Source organism: Nyctibius grandis, unplaced genomic scaffold, assembly GCF_013368605.1.
Source record: "Nyctibius grandis isolate bNycGra1 unplaced genomic scaffold, bNycGra1.pri scaffold_138_arrow_ctg1, whole genome shotgun sequence".
Classification (NCBI taxonomy): Eukaryota; Metazoa; Chordata; class Aves; order Nyctibiiformes; family Nyctibiidae; genus Nyctibius; species Nyctibius grandis.
Window position 1 is genome coordinate 9,031 of NW_027167511.1, and position 22,505 is coordinate 31,535.

At 54.8% G+C, this 22,505-nt stretch overlaps 1 protein-coding gene across 1 annotated transcript; it reads left to right on the forward strand.

The window, feature by feature from the left end:
• Positions 1 to 1,661: 1,661 nt before the first annotated feature.
• On the forward strand, positions 1,662 to 21,780 carry LOC137677314 (BRD4-interacting chromatin-remodeling complex-associated protein-like; the record flags this gene model as incomplete). Its single annotated transcript, XM_068424608.1, has 5 exons — positions 1,662 to 1,694; positions 11,268 to 11,344; positions 17,978 to 18,023; positions 18,281 to 18,323; positions 19,798 to 21,780. Coding segments are annotated over exons 3-5 (2,067 nt in total), but the record flags the coding sequence as incomplete, so codon positions are not given.
• Positions 21,781 to 22,505: the final 725 nt, after the last annotated feature.

Genomic DNA, 22,505 nt, shown 5'->3' on the forward strand with positions numbered 1-22,505 from the left:
CTGGGGACGGAGGCTGGGGATGTTGGGGATGCTGGGGTGGATGCAAGGGACTGGGGATGGATGTTGGGGACACGGGGGATGGATGTTGGGGACACCGGGGATGGATGCAGGGGATGGGGGATGGATGTTGGGGACACCGGGGATGGATGTTGGGGACACTGGGGATGGATGCAGGAGACTGGGATGGATGTTGGGGACACTGGGGATGGATGGTGAGGACACTGGGGATGGATGCTGGGGACACCAGGGATGTTGGGGACACTGGGGATGGATGTTGGGGACACTGGTAATGGACGCAGGGGACCGAGGATGTTGGGGACACCGGGGATGGATGCAGAGGATGGGGGATGGATGTTGGGGACACTGGGGATGGATGGTGGGGACACTGGGGATGTTGGGGACACTGGGGATGGACGCAGGAGACTGGGATGGATGTTGGGGACACCAGGGATGGATGTTGGGGACACTGGGGATGGACGCAGGGGATGGGGGATGGATGTTGGGGACACTGGGGATGGATGTTGGGGACACCAGGGATGGACGCAGGAGACTGGGATGAATGTTGGGGACACCGGGGATGGATGTTGGGGACACTGGGGATGTTGGGGACACTGGGGATGGATGTTGGGGACACCGGGGATGTTGGGGACGCCAGGGATGGACACAGGGGACGGGGAGTGGATGTTGGGGACACTGGGGATGGACGCAGGGGATGGGGGATGGATGTTGGGGACACCGGGGATGGATGTTGGGGACACTGGGGATGGATGCAGGAGACTGGGATGGATGTTGGGGACACTGGGGATGGATGGTGAGGACACTGGGGATGGATGCTGGGGACACTGGGGATGGATGTTGGGGACACTGGTAATGAACGCAGGGGACCGAGGATGTTGGGGACACCGGGGATGGATGCAGAGGATGGGGGATGGATGTTGGGGACACTGGGGATGGATGGTGGGGACACTGGGGATGTTGGGGACACTGGGGATGGACGCAGGAGACTGGGATGGATGTTGGGGACACCAGGGATGGATGTTGGGGACACTGGGGATGGACGCAGGAGACTGGGATGGATGTTGGGGACACTGGGGATGGACGCAGGGGATGGGGGATGGATGTTGGGGACACTGGGGATGGATGTTGGGGACACCAGGGATGGACGCAGGAGACTGGGATGAATGTTGGGGACACCGGGGATGGATGTTGGGGACGCCGGGGATGGATGTTGGGGACACCGGGGATGTTGGGGACACCGGGGATAGACGCAGGGGACCGGGGATGGACGTTGGGGACACCGGGGGGTCTCCCGTCCCCCCCCCAGCCCCGTATCGCTCCCCCTGGCCCCGGCCCGTCCCCAGCACTGCCGGGCCCGGGGAGGGGGCGTGGCCTGGCGGTGGGCGTGGCCTGGCGGGGAAGGGGCGTGGCCATGCAAATGCGGGGCCCAGGGAGGTGGGGGCTTGCGATACCGAGTGGGGGGGGGTGCGCGTTAATTTTCTCCCCCGCCCGGCGCGGGGGTGCCCCGTGCGGTGCCGGTTGTGGGGGTGAGTGTTGCGGGGTAGTTCAGGGGGTGCCGGCGGCGATCAGGCAGCGCGGCGAACCCCTAAGCGTCGGTGCCTGGCGGGGTCCTGGCTCCGCCAGCCCGTGCGGGGATGTCTGGGAGACCCCGCGCCGGCCGCTGCTCAAACATCACGGTGAGTTTCTGCACAATGCAGCGATTTCGCTTTAAATCGCTTTAACTCCCGCTACCTGCGGCGGCGGCGGGCGGGCATTGAGGGGGGGGCGGGGGGGGAGCGGCGGGGGGGGCTGCCCCCTTTCCCCGGCCACCGGCACCCCCCCTCCCCTTCGCCTCTTCACACACACACATACACACACCCACACCCCCCCCCCCCGGCCCCGCTCCCATCCCCGCGCCTCGGCCCTGCCGCCCCCGGACGAGCCTCCCCGGGGCACGGCTCCGCCATACAACGTGCCCCCCTCCTCAAAAGGAGACGTCGCCCTCCCGTGCACCCACATACACCCACACACACACACCCCCTTAGGTGGAAAGAGGGGGCGCCGGCAGCCCCCCCCCCCCCCCCCTCCCCTCCGCCGGTCCCCGCTGCCTCCGGTCAGCGCCCACCTCCTCCCGGGCGGGGAGAGGCCGCCGGTGTCGGTGTCTCGGTTGTGGAGCTGCCGCCGGCCTGGGTGTACCCCGCAACCGCCGCTCCTCCTCCTCCTCCTCCTGAGGAAGAGGCAGGGATGCCCTGGGCCGGGGCTGGGAGCGCAGGCACGGGAGGGAAGCGGAAGGTTTGCGGGGGTCAGGATTAAAAAATAAACCAAAAAAAACCACCAAAAACCAACAAAAAAAAAAAGCTCCGTCGCCGCCGTCGTTCCCCGGCGAAGGGAGCGAGAGTGAAGCCGCAGCTCGGCCGGCCCAGACCCGGCGCGTCCTCCCGGCCTGGGAGACCCCAACCTTGTCCTCCGGCCTGCTGCTGCCACCCGCTTCGTCCCCCCTCCGGCCTGCTGCTGCCACCCGCTTCGTCCCCCCTCCGGCCTGCTGCTGCCACCCGCTTCGTCCCCCCTCCGGCCTGCTGCTGCCACCCGCTTCGTCCCCTGCTTTAGCGGGGGGGACGTTGTGGTGGGAGTAACTCCGGGTGGCTCCGGGTGTCGGAGCGGGCTCCTTACAACAGGGTGCAGCTCCCCGCGTTCCCAACACATCGGCTGAATAAACTACGGTGCGTTGCTCCGCAAACCCTCTTCTGGTTTTCATTCGCCTCGCCGCTCGCAGCTTGGATTTCCAGACGCGTTTTACCTTTTTTAGAGAGCGTTTGGGCTTTGCGGGGACGCTTTGCGGGCGTCGCGGTCGTCGTTTTGGTTTCTGTGGGCTCTTGGCGTTGGCTCGGGACTGGGATACACCTCGCCAGGTCGCCTTTTCCCTCTGGTTTGGGTCATTCCGTGCTGGTTTGGGTCGTTCCGTGCGTGTGCCCTCGTTCCTGGGGGGTTTCTGGTGCCGTTTCGCTCTCGGGGTGCCCGGACGCGCCGTTCGCCGTCGTAACTTTCTTGTTGCGCTGCGGAGTCGGAGTGGAAGGTGTATGTGACGCGAAGGGAAACTGAGGCACGGGGGGGGGGGCTCCTGGGTTTGTCTTCCCCACCAAGTTCAGGGGCAGCAGGACTCGGTGCCGAGCACCCGTGGGCGAAGTCACGCTCGCAACGGGTGTTTCTGGGGCTGCGGAGCTGCCGGGGGCGCGAGGAGGGTGCCGGGGTGCTGCGCCAAGGGGTGCCCTGGGCTGGGCAGGGCTTGGGACGAGGGTTTGACAGAGTTACGTCGTTCGGGGGCTGTTTCCTCACCCCCCCGTGGCTGCGGTGACACTTTGAACACTAAAACATTTCGCTTTTTTACCGTCAGTTCTGTGACAAGTAAACTAATCGTGCTGATTATTACTATTATTATTATTATTATTATTATTTCTAAGTGAGAGGACAAGGTGGTAGGAGCCCTTTTAACCCCGTTACCCGGTTGCTGCGTGGCTCCAGGATCCCAGGCAGGTGCAGGATCCCTCCCCAACCGCGCGGGCAGCCCCGATTTCACCGTCCCCAGCCCGCCGATTTTTACAAATCACATAATTTACTACCCGGAGCTGCTGTCTCTGAGCTCCTGCTGCTGCAGGTCAGACCCCAGGCTCCTGGAGTTGGTCAGCGTTGAGGTGCTGCCTCTCGATCCTCCGTTTGTCCCCTCCTTTTTTTCTAGAAGGAGTAGCGGGGTGAGGAGGGACGGCAGCGGGGTGAGGAGGGACGGCAGCGGGGTGAGGAGGGACGGCAGCGGTCTGCTTCCAGAGAGAGGGAGGAGAGGCCTCGATCCCTCTTGGCTGCGCTTTCGGGGCCGCGGCTCAGGCCCGTGTGGCATTTCCACGGACGTTCCTCGGCCGCGGCCGAGCTCCTCCTGCCTTTGGCCAAATACTATTTCGCTGCTCTTGGTGCCGATCCACCGCCTCGCGCCAGCTGGGAGCTCGCCGCTGCGATTGGTGTTTCCTCGTAGCCGGCAGCTGGGAGCACTGGGCCGAGTCGATACTAAAACCCGGTGGCCTCGTTGTTTTGGTTGGATCCGAATTAGCCGTCACATCCCCTGGCCTGAAGCCAGACGTGTTCTTTATTTCAGTAAAGGTCTGTGTAGTATCCCCTGAGCAAGAGTATGGAGGCTAGAAGTAAAGGCCTGTGTAGTATCCCCTGAGGAAGAGTATGGAGGCTAGAAGTAAAGGCCTGTGTAGTATTCTCTGAGCACGTGTATGGAGGTTAGAAGTAAAGGCCTGTGTATCCCCTGAGCAAGAGTATGGAGGTTAGAAGTAAAGGTCTCTGTAGTATCCTCTGAGGAAGAGTATGAAGGCTAGAAGTAAAGGCTTGTGTAGTATCCCCTGAGCAAGAGTATGGAGGTTAGAAGTAAAGGCCTGTGTAGTATCCCCTGAGCAAGAGTATGGAGGTTAGAAGTGAAGGCCTGTGTAGTATCCCCTGAGCAAGAGTATGGAGGCTAGAAGTAAAGGTCTCTGTAGTATCCTCTGAGGAAGAGTATGGAGGCTAGAAGTAAAGGCCTGTGTAGTATCCCCTGAGCAAGAGTATGGAGGTTAGAAGTAAAGGCCTGTGTAGTATCCTCTGAGCACGTGTATGGAGATTAGAAGTGAAGGCCTGTGTAGTATCCCCTGAGCAAGAGTATGGAGGTTAGAAGTAAAGGTCTCTGTAGTATTCTCTGAGGAAGAGTATGGAGGTTAGAAGTAAAGGCCTGTGTAGTATCCCCTGAGGAAGAGTATGGAGGCTAGAAGTAAAGGCCTGTGTAGTATCCCCTGAGCAAGAGTATGGAGGCTAGAAGTAAAGGCCTGTGTAGTATCCCCTGAGCAAGAGTGTGGAGGTTAGAAGTAAAGGCCTGTGTAGTATCCCCTGAGCAAGAGTATGGAGGTTAGAAGTGAAGGCCTGTGTAGTATCCCCTGAGCAAGAGTATGGAGGTTAGAAGTAAAGGTCTCTGTAGTATCCTCTGAGGAAGAGTACGGAGGCTAGAAGTAAAGGCCTGTGTATCCCCTGAGCAAGAGTATGGAGGTTAGAAGTAAAGGCCTGTGTAGTATCCTCTGAGGAAGAGTATGGAGGTTAGAAGTAAAGGCCTGTGTAGTATCCTCTGAGCACGTGTATGGAGGTTAGAAGTAAAGGCCTGTGTAGTATCCACTGAGCAAGAGTATGGAGGTTAGAAGTAAAGGCCTGTGTATCCTCTGAGCAAGAGTATGGAGGCTAGAAGTAAAGGTCTCTGTAGTATCCTCTGAGGAAGAGTATGGAGATTAGAAGTGAAGGCCTGTGTAGTATCCCCTGAGGAAGAGTATGGAGGTTAGAAGTAAAGGTCTCTGTAGTATTCTCTGAGGAAGAGTATGGAGGTTAGAAGTAAAGGCCTGTGTAGTATCCCCTGAGGAAGAGTATGGAGGCTAGAAGTAAAGGCCTGTGTAGTATCCCCTGAGCAAGAGTATGGAGGCTAGAAGTAAAGGCCTGTGTAGTATCCCCTGAGCAAGAGTGTGGAGGTTAGAAGTGAAGGCCTGTGTAGTATCCCCTGAGGAAGAGTATGGAGGTTAGAAGTAAAGGTCTCTGTAGTATTCTCTGAGGAAGAGTATGGAGGTTAGAAGTAAAGGCCTGTGTAGTATCCCCTGAGGAAGAGTATGGAGGCTAGAAGTAAAGGCCTGTGTAGTATCCCCTGAGCAAGAGTATGGAGGCTAGAAGTAAAGGCCTGTGTAGTATCCCCTGAGCAAGAGTGTGGAGGTTAGAAGTGAAGGCCTGTGTAGTATCCCCTGAGCAAGAGTATGGAGGTTAGAAGTAAAGGTCTCTGTAGTATCCTCTGAGGAAGAGTACGGAGGCTAGAAGTAAAGGCCTGTGTATCCCCTGAGCAAGAGTATGGAGATTAGAAGTAAAGGCCTGTGTAGTATCCTCTGAGGAAGAGTATGGAGGTTAGAAGTAAAGGTCTCTGTAGTATCCTCTGAGGAAGAGTACGGAGGCTAGAAGTAAAGGCCTGTGTATCCCCTGAGCAAGAGTATGGAGGTTAGAAGTAAAGGCCTGTGTAGTATCCTCTGAGCACGTGTATGGAGGTTAGAAGTGAAGGCCTGTGTAGTATCCTCTGAGCAAGAGTATGGAGGCTAGAAGTGAAGGCGTGGAGAAGGACCTTGGAGTCATGGTGGACAACAAGTTATCCATGGGACAGTGATGTGCCCTTGGGGCCAAGAAGGCCAATGGGATCCTTTCTTCTCAACAAGGGTCATTAGCCACTGGAAGGGGCTGCCCAGGGAGGTGGTGGAGTCACCATCTCTGGGGGGATTCCAAAGCCGTGGAGATGTGGTGCTGAGGGACATGGGTTAGTGGTGGCCTTGGCAGTGCTGGGTTAACGGTTGGACTTGATGGTCTTAAAGGTCCTTCCCAACCCAAAGCTTCTTTCCAAGCATTTCTTCTCAGCAAGGGTCATCAGACACTGGAAGGGGCTGCCCAGGGCGGTGGTGGAGTCACCATCTCTGGAGGGGTTGAAGACAAGACTGGACATGGCCCTTAGTGCCCTGGTCTAGTTGCCATGATGGTGTCAGGGCCATGGTTGGACTTGATGAGCCCAGAGGGCTCTGCCAACCTCATTGATTCTGTAAATCCAACCGTTAACCCAACGCTGCCATGGCCACCACTACCCCATGTCCCTCAGCACCACATCTCCATGGCTTTTGAATCCCTCCAGAGATGGTGACTCCACCACCTCCCTGGGCAGCCCCTTCCAGTGTCTAATGACCCTTGCTGAGAAGAAATGCTTCCTGATGTCCAACCTGAACCTCCCCTGGTGAACCTTGAGGCAGTGTCCTCTTGTCCTAGCGCTGGTTGCCCGGGAGAAGAGGCCGACTGTCCTCTCCAACCTCCCTTCAGGTAGTTGTAGACTGCACTAAGGTCCCCTCTGAGCCTCCTCTTCTCCAGGCTGAACCCCCCCAACATACAGCTGTTGGCCCGTGAGCTTCTTCATCTTCAGTCTCGCTCCGCTTGCGCTTGTGTTTCCTCTCTGACCGTAGTTTGGGCACCAAACCAGCGTGTCTGGAAAGTTGTCCCTTAACTCCCGGGTTGGGGACTTCGGGGGGACGAGCTGCGAGCCCACGGCCAGCTAATTGCCTTGACTTCCTCATTAACACGCTGACGGTTGGCATCAGCTCAGAAGAAACGCCGCTGAGCAGGGTCAGGAACGCTTTCTGCTCGTGGAGCTGGAGGAGAACGAAGGTTTCTCATGTTTTCGGCCAGGATTGGTGACACGCGCCAAAACCCTCCGGTGGGAGCCGGGCCGGAGCCGTCCCCGCCGCGCCGTCGCTGATCTTATTGGTGGCATCGATTGCTATGGAGACCGAGCTCTCGTTTCATCTCTCGAGGTGGTCCTCCCAGCCCAGCCGAGCGGGGAGAAAAGCTTTTCTGTTCCTCTCGCCCGTGTCCCACCTGCTCCGTGAATAACCCCGCGGGGCCGCGGCGCCCGGCACGGTCCCACCAGCCTCCAGACGCCTCCTCCGCGCTTCCCCTGTCCCCCCCGGCCTCGTCTTCCTCGCGCAGAGGGTTTGTTTCTCCCCATCATCACGTTCGTGTCCTGAGGAGGGTTTTCATAAACCGGCTGCATCTTTCCCGAGCCGGTAACGACGCGGTGCCAGGAGCGAGGTTGTCCCTTCGCCTGCGGGTGGCCCGCGCCACCCTTCAGGGGTCGTTGTGGCCACAAAAAGCCCCTTTTCGGCTGGGATCACGTCGGCCCTCGCTGGCTCTGTTGGTGCCCACGTGCAGGAATCGTTTCTCGGTGCCTTTTCTCGAGTAACACCCGTTGTCGTTTGTCACCTGCGGGGTGTCTGCGACGCCTGGTCGCCCCCAGAGCCGTGTCTGTCTCTAAGTCGTGGCTGCACCTGGAGTTTGGTGTTGCCTGGAGAAGGTTTGATGGGGAGGCAGGACCACGGAGCAGGCGGTGGGTGGTGAGTCCTGCCTCGTCGCGGACTAGACGGAGGTAGGGGTGGCTTTGCTCCTGGCACCCAGCGAGGCTGACGTGTCTTTAGCTACCACCAGCCATCCCCATCACCTGGCTCAGGAGCACGTGGAGGTGCAGACGCCCAGCCAACGCGTAGAAACCACAGAATCAACCAGGTTGGAAGAGCCCTCTGGGCTCATGGAGTCCAACCGTTGCCCTGACACCACCATGGCAACTAGACCATGGCACTAACGGCCATGTCCAGTCTTGTCTTCAACCCCTCCAGAGATGGTGACTCCACCACCTCCCTGGGCAGCCCCTTCCAGTGGCTAATGACCCTTGCTGAGAAGAAATTCTTCCTGATGTCCAACCTGAACCTCCCCATCACCTGGCTCAGGAGCACGTGGAGGCGCTCGGGTTTTGTCTGTAGCGTGGGGGGGCGTTGGGGTGTGGTTGGGGTCTGCGTTATGGTGTGGGTTTGCCTTGAATAAGTGTCCAGTTGTGGGCCCCACACTGCAAGAGAGATGTTGAGGTGTTGGAGCAAGTGCAGAGGAGGGCGACCAAGGTGGGGAAGGGTCTGGAGGGTCTGATCTCCGAGGAATGGCTGAGGGAGCTGGGGGTGTTTGTCCTGGAGAAGAGGAGGCTCAGAGGTGACCTTAGTGCAGTCTACAACTACCTGAAGGGAGGGTGGAGCAGACAGTCGACCTCTTCTCCAGGCAACTGGTGATAGGACAAGAGGACACAGCCTCAAGCTTTGCCAGGGGAGGTTCAGGTTGGACATCAGGAAGCATTTCTTCTCAGCAAGGGTCATTAGACACTGGAAGGGGCTGTCCAGGGAGGTGGTGGAGTCACCATCTCTGGAGGGATCCAAAAGCCGTGGACATGTGGTGCTGAAGGACATGGGGTAGTGGTGGCCTTGGCAGTGCTGGGTTAACGGCTGGACTTGATGGTCTTCAAGGTCCTTCCCAACCCAAAGCTCCTCTCCAAGCATTTCTTCTGAGAAAGGGTCATCAGACACTGGAAGGGGCTGCCCAGGGAGGTGGTGGAGTCACCATCTCTGGAGGGGTTGAAGACAAGACTGGACACGGCTCTTAGTGCCCTGGTCTAGTTGCCATGGTGGTGTCAGGGCAACGGTTGGACTCCATGAGCCCAGAGGGCTCTTCCAACCTCATCGATTGTGTGATCCTGGGGTGCATTAAGAAGAGTGTGGCCAGCAGATCAAGGGAGGTCCTTGATTCCCCCCATAAGAGGATGATTCCCCCCAAAACCAGAGCTTAATAATGAAAACTGGAGCTTAACAACAAACCCCAGAGCTCGGTCATGGTGGTTCCCAGCTCCAGGTGAGCAGGAGATGCTCGGGGCAGCTCTGTCCCCCTCTGAGCTTCCTAACACGCCCCAGCCCTCACTCCTCGCCTTCTCCGGCACCAAATTAACCCCGTTTTTGCTGTGGTTTTGTTGCTGTCCGGAGAGAACCGAAAATCAGCCGTGAGAACAAGACTCTCCTGTGGATGAAATTGTTGGAGAACTTCAACTCTCGACGTTTATTGGTTTTTATTCAAAGGAGTTGAACGACACTTCTCAGCGACGCCGCGGGTTCGGACCCGGTTTTGACAGGACTGGGCGTAGTTGAGGGCGTTTCTCCTTCTTGTTCTCTGGTTTCTTGATGGAATTTGCTCCCTCTAAAGAAAAAAACAAACCCAGCACCCAAGTTTGAACCAAAAAACGTCTGCGAGGTGGATGGGGAGCAGCGTTTCTCCTCCGCACCGCGTTGGCCGAGCTCCTTCCCCACGTCTTGCTCCAACCCCGGAGTGTTTCCTTCTCCTTCCCCAAAAAGCGAGTGCTTTTGCCTCCCATTGTATTCCTCCTCCTCCTCCTCCTCCTTCTCCTCCCGCTGCGGTCGACGGAATGCGAGTCTGGAAATGATTTCGAGCGAAAAAAAGCTCAGTCCTGTGCAGGGGGAGGGGAGGGCGGCCCGGGACGGGGTGAGCCTGCGAGGAAAACCCTTCCCCAGCGCAGAATCGGGACCTTTCCCATCGCAGCACCGGGAGCGTCCTCGGCGGCTCGTCCCCTCCTGTCGCTGCGTCCCGTGCACGGAGACGGATCGTTGTTGGCCAGGCTCTGGCTTCCGCCGCTCCAGAGCATCTGTGAGAAGAGTTAGAGAATCGTTTTCCTTCCCCGTGTAATCAGAGAATCCCAGGATCGATGAGGTTGAAGAGCACTCTGGGCTCGTTGAGTCCAACCATGGCCCTGACACCACCATGGCAACATGACTTGATGGTCTTCAAGGTCCTTCGCAACCCAAAGCTCCTTTCCAAGCATTTCTTCTCAGAAGGGGTCATTAGACATTGGAAGGGGCTGCCCAGGGAGGTGGTGGAGTCACCATCTCTGGAGGGATTCCAAAGCCGTGGAGATGTGGTGCTGGGGGACATGGGTTAGTGGTGGCCTTGGCAGCGTTGGGTTAACGGTTGGACTTACAGAATCCCAGAATCGATGAGGTTGGAAGAGCCCTCTGGGCTCATCGAGGCCAACCATTGCCCTGACACCACCATGGCAACTAGACCAGGGCACTAAGTGCCCACGTCCAGTCTTGTCTTCAACCCCCCCAGAGATGGTGACTCCACCACCTCCCTGGGCAGCCCCTTCCAGTGTCTAATGACCCTTTCTGAGAAGAAATGCTTGGAAAGAAGCTTTGGGTTGGGAAGGACCTTTAAGACCATCAAGTCTAACCGTTAACCCAACACTGCCAAGGCCACCACTACCCCATGTCCCTCAGCACCACATCTCCATGGCTTTTGGATCCCTCCAGAGATGGTGACTCCACCACCTCCCTGGGCAGCCCCTTCCAGTGTCTAATGACCCTTTCTGAGAAGAAATGCTTGGAAAGGAGCTTTGGGTTGGGAAGGACCTTTAAGACCATCAAGTCTAACCGTTAACCCAACACTGCCAAGGCCACCACTACCCCATGTCCCTCAGCACCACATCTCCACGGCTTTTGGATCCCTCCAGAGATGGTGACTCTACCACCTCCCTGGGCAGCCCCTTTCAGTGTCTGATGACCCTTGGTGAGAAGAAATGCTTGGAAAGGAGCTTTGGGTTGGGAAGGACCTTTAAGACCTTCAAGTCACGTTGCCGTGGTGGCGTCAGGGCCATGGTTGCCCTCGACGAGCCCAGAGGGCTCTTCCAACTCCTCGATCCTGTGACTCTGTGAAGTCGCTGTTCCCAGCCCCACGTTCACGCTTCTCGGGGGGGTTCGTTAGGCCCTTGGGGTCGCTGCTGTAATCGTCCTTCTCTATTTTTTCCTTTACAGTTATGACTGCCCAAAGCAAATATGTTCTGTGTCCCACCTCCTAGCCGTAATTGGCACAGAGTTGCTAAAACCACGAGGTTAGTAACACACGAGCGCTCTCCCTCGGCGTAGCGGGGTCCCTGCGAGGCCGCGGTGGCGAGGCTAACGAGGGCGGGTCGTTAAGAGTAGGAGCGGGATGGGATGGAATAAAAAAAACACGAGGGAAGACCCAGGGCAGCTTCCAGGTAGGTGTGAAGCCTTTTGGTATTTTCACGGAGGAAAATAGAGGGGTTCAAAATCCCACCTGGAGGGCGCGCGCCAGGCGGGGGGTGTGGGGGGGGTGAAAGGGTGTTTTAATTACCCCTGGAGGGGCTGAGGGTGCTGCGTGGAGCCCTAACGAGGACAGGGTGCGAGCGGGACCTCGCTATTCCCTTGTTCCTTCACTATTTCCCTTATCCCTTCCCTATTTCCCTTATCCCTTCCCTATTTCCCTTTTCCCTTCACTATTTCCTTATCCCTTCACTATTTCCCTTTTCCTTCACTATTTTTCTTATCCCTTCACTACTTTTCTTATCCCTTCACTATTTCCCTTTCCCTTCACTATTTCCCTTTTCCTTCAATATTTCCTTATCCCTTCACTATTTCCCTTATCCCTTCCCTATTTCCCTTATCCCTTAACTATTTCCTTCTTCCTTCACTATTTCCTTTTTCCTTCACTATTTCCTTATCCCTTCACTATTTCCCTTCTCCTTCACTATTTCCCTTATCCCTTCCCTATTTCCTTCTCCCTTCACTATTTCCCTTTTCCTTCACTATTTCCCTTTTCCTTCACTATTTCCTTCTCCCTTCACTATTTCCTTCTCCCTTCACTATTTCTCTTATCCCTTCACTATTTCCCTTTCCCTTCACTATTTCCCTTATCCCTTCACTATTCCCCTTATCCCTTCACTATTTCCCTTTTCCCTTCACTATTTCCTTATCCCTTCACTATTTCCCTTTTCCTTCACTATTTCCCTTTTCCCTTCACTATTCCCTTTTCCCTTCACTATTTCCCTTTTCCTTCACTATTTCCCTTTTCCCTTCACTATTTCCTTATCCTTTCACTATTTCCCTTATCCCTTCACTGTTTCCCTTTTTCCTTCCCTATTTCCCTTATCCCTTCCCTATTTCCCTTTTCCCTTCACTATTTCCCTTTTCCCTTCACTATTTCTCTTTTCCTTCACTATTTCCCTTATCCCTTCACTATTTCCTTATCCCTTCACTATTTCCCTTATCCCTTCACTATTTCCCTTTTCCTTCACTATTTCCTTATCCCTTCACTATTCCCTTTTCCCTTCACTATTTCCTTATCCCTTCACTATTCCCTTATCCCTTCCCTATTCCCTTATCCCTTCCCTATTTCCCTTATCCCTTAACTATTTCCTTCTTCCTTCACTATTTCCCTTTTCCTTCACTATTTCCCTTTTCCCTTCACTATTTCCCTTTTCCTTCACTATTTCCTTATCCCTTCACTATTTCCCTTTTCCTTCACTATTTCCTTATCCCTTCACTATTTCCCTTTTCCTTCACTATTTCCCTTCTCCCTTCACTATTTCCTTATCCCTTCCCTATTTCCCTTTTCCCTTCACTATTTCCTTATCCCTTCACTATTTCCCTTTTCCTTCACTATTTTTCTTATCCCTTCACTACTTTTCTTATCCCTTCACTATTTCCCTTTCCCTTCACTATTTCCCTTTTCCTTCAATATTTCCTTATCCCTTCACTATTTCCCTTATCCCTTCCCTATTTCCCTTATCCCTTAACTATTTCCTTCTTCCTTCACTATTTCCTTTTTCCTTCACTATTTCCTTATCCCTTCACTATTTCCCTTCTCCTTCACTATTTCCCTTATCCCTTCCCTATTTCCTTCTCCCTTCACTATTTCCCTTTTCCTTCACTATTTCCCTTTTCCTTCACTATTTCCTTCTCCCTTCACTATTTCCTTCTCCCTTCACTATTTCTCTTATCCCTTCACTATTTCCCTTTCCCTTCACTATTTCCCTTATCCCTTCACTATTCCCCTTATCCCTTCACTATTTCCCTTTTCCCTTCACTATTTCCTTATCCCTTCACTATTTCCCTTTTCCTTCACTATTTCCCTTTTCCCTTCACTATTCCCTTTTCCCTTCACTATTTCCCTTTTCCTTCACTATTTCCCTTTTCCCTTCACTATTTCCTTATCCTTTCACTATTTCCCTTATCCCTTCACTGTTTCCCTTTTTCCTTCCCTATTTCCCTTATCCCTTCCCTATTTCCCTTTTCCCTTCACTATTTCCCTTTTCCCTTCACTATTTCTCTTTTCCTTCACTATTTCCCTTATCCCTTCACTATTTCCTTATCCCTTCACTATTTCCCTTATCCCTTCACTATTTCCCTTTTCCTTCACTATTTCCTTATCCCTTCACTATTCCCTTTTCCCTTCACTATTTCCTTATCCCTTCACTATTCCCTTATCCCTTCCCTATTCCCTTATCCCTTCCCTATTTCCCTTATCCCTTAACTATTTCCTTCTTCCTTCACTATTTCCCTTTTCCTTCACTATTTCCCTTTTCCCTTCACTATTTCCCTTTTCCTTCACTATTTCCTTATCCCTTCACTATTTCCCTTTTCCTTCACTATTTCCTTATCCCTTCACTATTTCCCTTTTCCTTCACTATTTCCCTTCTCCCTTCACTATTTCCTTATCCCTTCCCTATTTCCCTTTTCCCTTCACTATTTCCTTATCCCTTCACTATTTCCTTATCCCTTCACTATTTCCCTTTTCTTTCACTATTTCCTTCTCCCTTCACTATTTCCCTTTTCCTTCACTATTTCCCTTATCCCTTCACTATTTCCTTATCCCTTCACTATTTCCCTTATCCCTTTACTATTTCCCTTATCCCTTCACTATTTCCTTCTTCCTTCACTATTTCCTTCTCCCTTCACTATTTCCCTTTTCCTTCACTATTTCCCTTATCCCTTCACTATTTCCCTTTTCCCTTCACTATTTCCCTTATCGCTTCACTATTTCCTTATCCCTTCACTATTCCCTTTTCCCTTCACTATTTCCCTTTTCCCTTCACTATTCCCTTTTCCCTTCACTATTTCCTTATCCCTTCACTATTCCCTTATCCCTTCTCTATTTCCCTTATCCCTTCCCTATTCCCTTATCCCTTCCCTATTTCCTTATCCCTTCACTATTTCCTTATCCCTTCACTATTTACTTTTCCCTTCACTATTTCCTTCTCCCTTCACTATTTCCCTTATCCCTTCACTATTTCCTTCTCCCTTCACTATTTCCCTTTTCCTTCACTATTTCCCTTATCCCTTCACTATTCCCTTTTCCTTCACTATTTTCCTTTTCCCTTCACTATTTCCTTATCCCTTCACTATTTCCCTTTTCCTTCACTATTTTCCTTATCCCTTCACTATTTCCCTTTTCCCTTCCCTATTTCCCTTTTCCCTTCACTGTTTCCTTCTTCCTTCACTATTTCCCTTTTCCTTCACTATTTCCTTATCCCTTCACTATTTCCCTTTTCCCTTCACTATTTCCCTTTTCCTTCACTATTTCCCTTTTCCTTCACTATTCCCTTTTCCCTTCACTATTTCCCTTTTCCCTTCACTATTCCCTTCTCCCTTCACTATTTCCTTCTCCCTTCCCTATTTCCCTTTTCCTTCCCTATTTCCCTTTTGTTTGAAGTTTATCTGTCAAAACCAGGCTTTCGCCGTCGGTATTTCCAGCATCTGGGCCGTTTCCTTTTTTAATTTCTGCTAGGAATAAAAAAAAAAGCCGTGTTTACATTTCAAATATTTATTCGTCCCGCGAGAATAAAACCAGACGTGCTTTCGTTTCTGTTTTGGGGGTTTGTTTGCTTAGAAACGCGATGGATTTCTGGAGGAATCCTTTCCTCGAGCCCTGCGGGTCGCGGCGAGCGTGGGGCCGTTTCCTCCTTCGCCCGCGCGCTCGTCCTTCCTGGTGTCGCTGATCCCATTTATCGCTGCGCCTTGAGCTGTCCAAAAATGGTATTTTAGGGGTTTTTTCCCCCCTTCGGTATAAGCTGCGTGTCCTCAAACCTGGAAGAAGTCCAAGCGCTCAGTTAATGGTGACGTAAAGATACGTAGGGGGTTCCCTCAGGTCACCGAGCCCGTCGGAGAACCTCTCGCCGCTGCGTGTTCCTGATTTCCGTTGGGTTTCACCGTTTAGCTCCGACCTTGGAGTTGATCCTGGTAGAAATGAAAATATCTCCCGTTTCGGTAAAGCCCTCACTGTGTCTACAACTAGTGCAGTCTACAACCACGTGAAGGGAGGGTGTAGCGGACAGTCAGCCTCTTCTCCAGGCAACTGGAGATAGGACAAGAGGACACAGCCTCAAGGTTCACCAAGGGAGGGTCAGGTTGGACATCAGGAAGCATTTCTTCTCAACAAGGGTCATTAGCCACTGGAAGGGGCTGCCCAGGGAGGTGGTGGAGTCACCATCTCTGGAGGGATTCAAAAGCCGTGGAGATGTGGTGCTGAGGGACATGGGGTAGTGGTGGCCTTGGCAGTGTTGGGTTAACGGTTGGACTTGATGGTCTTAAAGGTCCTTCCCAACCCAAAGCTCCTTTCTAAGCGTTTCTTCTCAGAAAGGGCCATCGGACACTGAAAGGGGCTGCCCAGGGAGGTGGTGGAGTCACCATCTCTGGGGGGGTTGAAGACAAGACTGGACACGACTCTTAGTGCCCTGGTCTAGTTGCCATGGTGGTGTCAGGGCCATGGTTGGCCTCGATGGTCCCAGAGGGCTCTGCCAACCCCATCCATCCTGTGATTCTGTGTCGGCCGGGGAGCTGTTGAAATCGGTGGCGATGGTTGGAGAGGTTTTCCAAGGGTCACGGGGAGAACTTGGCCGTTGAAGCTGCGGACAAACAAAACCATAGAAAACAAACGAGAAGCTTCAGCGGGTCCCTTCGTTTTACCCAGTGATTCTCCCAGCCGCTTTCACGCGCTGTCCTCTCGGGACGTCGGTGATAAACCAACTCTTGACGCCGCGGAAGAGCGCGCGGAGGGAATATTTGGTCCTTTTTCGCTGCCTTTGTTTGTCTAAATTCGCTCGCGAGCGGGTTTGGGGATCCTCCGCTCGCTCCTCCCCGATCCTTTAGCGATTTGCTTTTCCTCACTCCAAAAAAAAATCACGTTTTAAAGCGTCGCTGATGTTCTCGGCGGGCTCCACGGCGGCTTCTCGCGCGGTTTTATCGATGACCTCGGTAAGGGGCAGCCTGAGAAAACCGACGGGATAAAACCAAACTTTAATAAACCCTAAAAACTGAAAAGAAAACGTGGAATTGGTGTCGAGGGTCTAAACTCCGTGCGCCCGGTGGGACTCGATGGAGCTCCGCGGTACGAGCGTGGGACGTGGGGAGGGTCAAAGGGATTCTGTCGGGAAGGGGAAAGTGTTTCCTCCATGAGAGTAAAACCTTCTGGAGTGGAAAAAAAGCTGCTGAAAATGACATTTCTCGGAACAGCCGGATCTCCTCGAAGCCCTTTTTAAGGCTTCGGAGCCACGCGACGTGTTCCTGCTGCTCCTTCGTAGGGTGAGGCCTTTTTTCACCCTCGTACCACGAACTGAAGCGTTTCTGGGCTCGGAAACCCGTTTTCCCGAGCCTTTCCAAAGAGTTATCTCAAACGTTCCTGCTGTAATACCAAATATATTCGAATCGTTACCTCTAATTACAAAGGGAAGCCGAAATCACAGAGGGATAATGATTGTGAGTGTCTTAAATACGATAAAACGAAGAATAATTAACAATTAAGGAGCGGGCCGCAGATAGGACTCCGAAGGGCCGGTGTTTGCGTTCTCACGTTGGTTTTGCCCCGTCGCTGCCGGCCGTTGGGTGCGAGGCAGCGCCGGGGAGACCTTGAACAAGTGTCCAGTTGTGGGCCCCGCACTTCAAGAGAGATGTTGAGGTGTTGGAGCGAGTGCAGAGGAGGGCGACCAAGGTGGGGAAGGGTCTGGAGGGTCTGACCTGCGAGGAACGGCTGAGGGAGCTGGGGGTGTTCAGCCTGGAGAAGAGGAGGCTCAGAGGGGACCTTAGTGCAGTCTACAACTACCTGAAGGGAGGCTGGAGCGGACAGTCGGCCTCTTCTCCCAGGCAACCAGCGCTAGGACAAGAGGACACAGCCTCAAGCTTCGCCAGGGGAGGTTCAGGTTGGACATCAGGAAGCATTTCTTCTCAGCAAGGGTCATTAGCCACTGGAAGGGGCTGCCCAGGGAGGTGGTGGAGTCACCATCCCTGGGGGGATCCAAAAGCCGTGGAGATGTGGTGCTGAGGGACATGGGGTAGTGGTGGCCTTGGCAGCGTTGGGTTAACGGTTGGACTCGATGGTCTTCAAGGTCCTTCCCAACCCAAAGCTCCTTTCCAAGCATTTCTTCTCAGCAAGGGTCATTAGACACTGGAAGAGGCTGCCCAGGGAGGTGGTGGAGTCACCATCTCTGGAGGGGTTGAAGACAAGACTGGACATGGCCCTTAGTGCCATGGTCTAGTTGCCATGGTGGTGTCAGGGCCATGGTTGGCCTCGATGAGCCCAGAGGGCTCTTCCAACCCTATCGATTCTGCGCTCATCGTCATCCCTGGGGACGGGGAGGAGAAGCCAAGCGGGGTGTTGGGGATGGAGGGAGCAGCTCCCACCCCCTCTCGCTCTCCCGACGGTAACGTGGTCTCTCCTCTGCTCTTCGCAGTTGACATGGATGATGAAGACGGCCGGTGCCTGCTAGATGTAATTTGGTAAGTGAACCGGGCGCCACCGGGGTGGGACGGGGTGGGACGGGGGGTTTGTGCCACCCGGGGGTCCCCATCGCTCCCCGTGGCGTCTCCAGCGCCGGGCTGATCTCTCCCAGCCCCAAAAACGCTTCGAAGTGTCTGGAAACTTCCCAGAGCAACTTATATCCGCGATGCGCGTGGAGGTGTAAATCGTCGCGCGTCGTTCTGTCGCGCTCCGGGGCGAGGTTAATTAGTTAATTAGTCCCTGTGTTGTTTTGCAGCGATCCTCAAGCCCTGAACGATTTTTTACATGGATCCGAGAAGGTGAGTGAGCGGCGCCTCGTTTCTGTCCCAACAAAACTTTTAACACAAACTTCCCCCCTTTTTTTTTTAAATTAAAAAAAAATTTTTAATTTTTTAATTTTAATTTTTAAATTAAAAAAAAAAAAAAAGACGTTTTCTATAGCAAGAAACCCCCAAGTTCAGGATGATTTTTTAGTTTTTTAGGACCGGTAGGTGCCTGCGTGGAGTTTTGGGGTGCTCAGAGCCGGAACGGGGTCCCCGCTGGCAGGGGACGGGGGGGGGGGGACGCTGCCTCAGCGCCGTCCCTCACCGCACTCCTTTTTTTTTTTTTCATTTTTCATTTTTTTTTTCCCATATTCTACCTAAAAAAAAGTAAATAAAAATCTTTTTAATTACAGATTGACAGTGATGATCTCCTGGACAACACAGGAGATGCAGCCAGTGCCTTTTTTGAAGGTGCTGGGGTATGTATTTTTTTTAATTTATACTTGGGGAACTTTAGAAACCCTTTTGCTTTTGATTTTTCTTTTTTTTTTTGTTGTTTTCACGTTTCCCAGGCGGGAGAAAACCAGGTGGGGCCGCGCTCTCCCCCCTCGATAACTCACACTGATAATCTGAACGCTTAAAAAAATCGCTGAGAATTCACCCCCCCGGGCTGCCGTGGGCATTTCCCCGGAGCCAAGGGGAAATACGTGGAGGCAGATCCTAAAAATCCTATTTTTCCCCCCCCAGAGCGTGGGTTGCTGCATGCAGGACGTTCAAGCATGAATATTATTTTTTTTTCTCTTTATTTCCAGTTAAATTATGATGAGAGTTGATTTTTTTTTCATTTTTTTTTCCCTCCGTTGCGCTTTGTTTTGCACCAAGACTCGGGGTGAAGCTGGCGACGCTTCACCGTTTATCTAGAGGTCGAGGTTTACTTTGATTATTATTTTTATTTTAATTTTATATTTTAACTCCCTTTACAAAACTCGACGGCCCGGGGTTAGGCTGCGTGACGCTCGTCCGTGGTTTTCCTCGCTGTAGGATGGGGCACCCGTAGCCCGAGTCTGGGGTCGCTCGGCTGCTGCTCCGGCCGCTCCCACCACACGAGGGCTGGGTTTGCGCTGAGTTTTTAGGCTTATTTCATGAAATTTCCATTTTTTAAGAGTAAGAAAGGCGAGGGACGTGCTCCCAACCCTTAATTTGGTGGCACCGCGGTGGCTTTAACGCCTCGAAGCTTTTCACCCGTCTTCGGGATGCCGCTGCCCAGCTCTGCCCTCAACGCCGGGCCCTCGGGGTCCGGCCCGTCCTCGGACGCCGCCGCGCGTTGGTCGAGGCTCTCCCGGGGCTGCCGAAACGCTCCCCGGGCTGAGCGGGTCGAGGGCGCCGTTGGCCCGCTCCCCTCTCGAGGTGGCCCATGGAAGCCCTCGAGCAGTTGGCTTGGAGGCCTCTTCCCCGTGCTTGAGCTCAATGCCGCCTTCTTTCTCCTCCCCTCCGACCGGCCACCTCCCAGCTCCACGTCCAAGAGTCCTCCGGCAACCACCTGAGCACCGAGCAGAGCCAGCCCACCACCAGCGTGGACCTCGACTTTTTAGAAGATGACATCCTGGGGTCGCCGTCCAGCGGCGGGGCCAACCTGCAGAACTCGGACCAGCCCTGCGACATCCTCCAGCAGAGCCTGCAGGAGGCCAACATCACCGAGCAGACGCTGGAGGCGGAGGCCGAGCTGGACTTGGGGTCCTTCCAGCTCCCCACCCTGCAGCCGGTGGTGCAGACGGCCTCCGACGGCACCCCGCAGATCTTCTCCGGCGGGGCCGACCTCATCGGGCTGCAGCAACCCGCCGTCCTCACCCACCAAGCCCTGGTGCAGCAGTCGGTAGGGGCGGACGTCGTCAACAAGGCCATCAGCGTCCAGCCTTTCCTCCAGCAGGTCGGTCTGGGGAACGTCACCATCCAGCCCATCTCCAACCTGCAGGGCTTGCCCAACGGCAGCCCCAGCGGGGCGCTGGGCATCGGGCCCATTCAGGTGGTGGGGCAGCAAGTGATGGCCATCAACCAGCCGGCGCAGCAGATCATCGCCAAGCAGGTTCAGCCCTCCCAAGTGGCCACCATGCCCGTGGGCAGCTACATCACCCAGACGGCCCCCGAGCAGCAGCAGGTCACCCTGGCCTCCACGGGGGTCTCTCCGCAGAGCGCTGGCCTCGTCATCCAGAAGAACCTGCCGACGGTGGCCACCACGACGCTGAACGGGAACTCCATGTTTGGCGGCGTGTCCGGCGCTCAAGGCTCCCAGCCGCTCACCGTCACCTCCAACCTGAGCAGCCCCTTGGTGCAGGCCCAAAACGTCATCATTCACAGGACGCCCACCCCGATCCAGCCCAAACCCGCCGGCGTCCTCCAGCAGAAACTCTACCAGATCACCCCCAAGCCCTTCGGTTCCAACAATGCCACGCTGACCATCCAGAACGAAGCCGCCCTGCAGCAGCAGAAGGCCCAGCAGAACTTGACCTTCATGGCCGGCAAACCGGGGCAGAACGTGGTGCTGTCGGGCTTCCCCCAAGGGCTCCCAGCCAACGTCTTCAAGCAGCCGCCGCCGCAGCAGCAAGCCCTCAGCAAGCCCATGAGCGTCCACCTGCTCAACCAGGGCAGCAGCATCGTCATCCCCGCCCAGCACGTCCCGCAGGCCATGCTGCAGGGCCAGAACCAGTTCCTCCTCCCGGGGCAACTGGCGGGCGCCTCCGCCGTGCAGATACCCCAGCAGCTCTCGGCCCTGCAAGCCAACATGGGAGGGCAGATCCTGACCACCTCCCACCCCGGCGGGCAAGCCCACATCATCGCTAGCCAAGGGCCGGGCGGACAGCTGATAACCAACCAAGCCTTGCCGGCCCAGATCCTCACCAACCAGAACATTGCCGGGCAGCTGAACCTGGGCCAGGTGCTCACCTCGCAGAACGCCCACGGCACCGCTCACATCCTCTCGGCTCCCATCCAGCTCCAGCCCGGCCAGGTGGGTCAACCAGCTCTTTTCCAGATGCCTGTTTCCTTGGCGGGCAGCTTGACCACCCAGAGCCAACCTTCCGTGGCCGCTTCGCTGGGCCAGACGGGCCAAACGGTGATCCAAGGGGTGACGCTGCCCAACCAGGTGGCCATGCTCAACGCCACCGAGAACCTCGGCCAGGCGGTGAGCATCCAGGCCACCACCACCAGCCAAAGCCCCGGCCTCGTCCAGCCTCAGCCCTCCTCGGGCGCCAACCTTCTCCCCAGCGCCGACCAGTCCTCCATCCTCACCGTCCAAACTGCCTCCCAACCGCCCGCTCCGCTCCAGCTCAACGTGCCTCCTCCTCCTCCTCCTCCTCCTCCTCCACCGCCCACCCAGCAATCCGTGACCTCCCAACCCAGCCCCAGCTTGGCTTCCAGCCCGGAGAAGATCATCCTGGGGCAAGCGGCCGCCGGAGCTGTCATCAACCAGGACTCCATGCAGATGTTCCTCCAGCAGGCAAGTAGAGTCCTTCTGGGCTGGGGGGGGTTCGCAGCCCCTTCGGGCGCTTGGGGGGTGACACGGAGCGCGGGGTGTCACCACGTTGGTCTGCTCCGCCTGCGGCTCGGGGTCGAGCTCATCCCACCTCGCTCTCCCACTCAAGGGTCTTCCCACCTTCGTTAGCTTGAGAAATAATTGGTGGTGTCTCATGCGTGTTGCGTCGGGCGAGACCCCACGAGGGGGCCGAGGGCTGCGGGCGTCGCGTCTGGTTGGAGCCGCGTTGGAAAAGGCTTTGGCAGCCGGTTGGATTCTGGATTTGAACCGTGGAGGGTTTTCTTTGTGCTTGAACTCACGGTCGGGACGGTGGGAGCTGGTCCATGACCTGGGTCGTTGGAGAAGGAGATGGGAAGAGTGAGCGTGTGCTATTATCTCGTTACTATTATTATTATTATTATTATTATTTCGAGAGTAGGAAGCTTTAAAATCCTCATCTGAACTTCTTTTGGCGTAGCTGGTAGCGCAGATCCATCCTTGTAGGTGTTTGGCCTTGATGTTGACAGTCGCCTCCCGGTGTTTCGGCACCCGGCTGCGATTAACGGGTTACGGGTCGTCACCGGGGGTTTAAGAAACTCTTAAGTTTCTCTTAAGTTTAAATCTCGAGGACCCTCCTCGAGATTTGGAGGCAGAGAAAACCCCTCGCCGCGCAGGGCTTGCGTCCACCAGCTCCACCAGCTCGTGGCTCT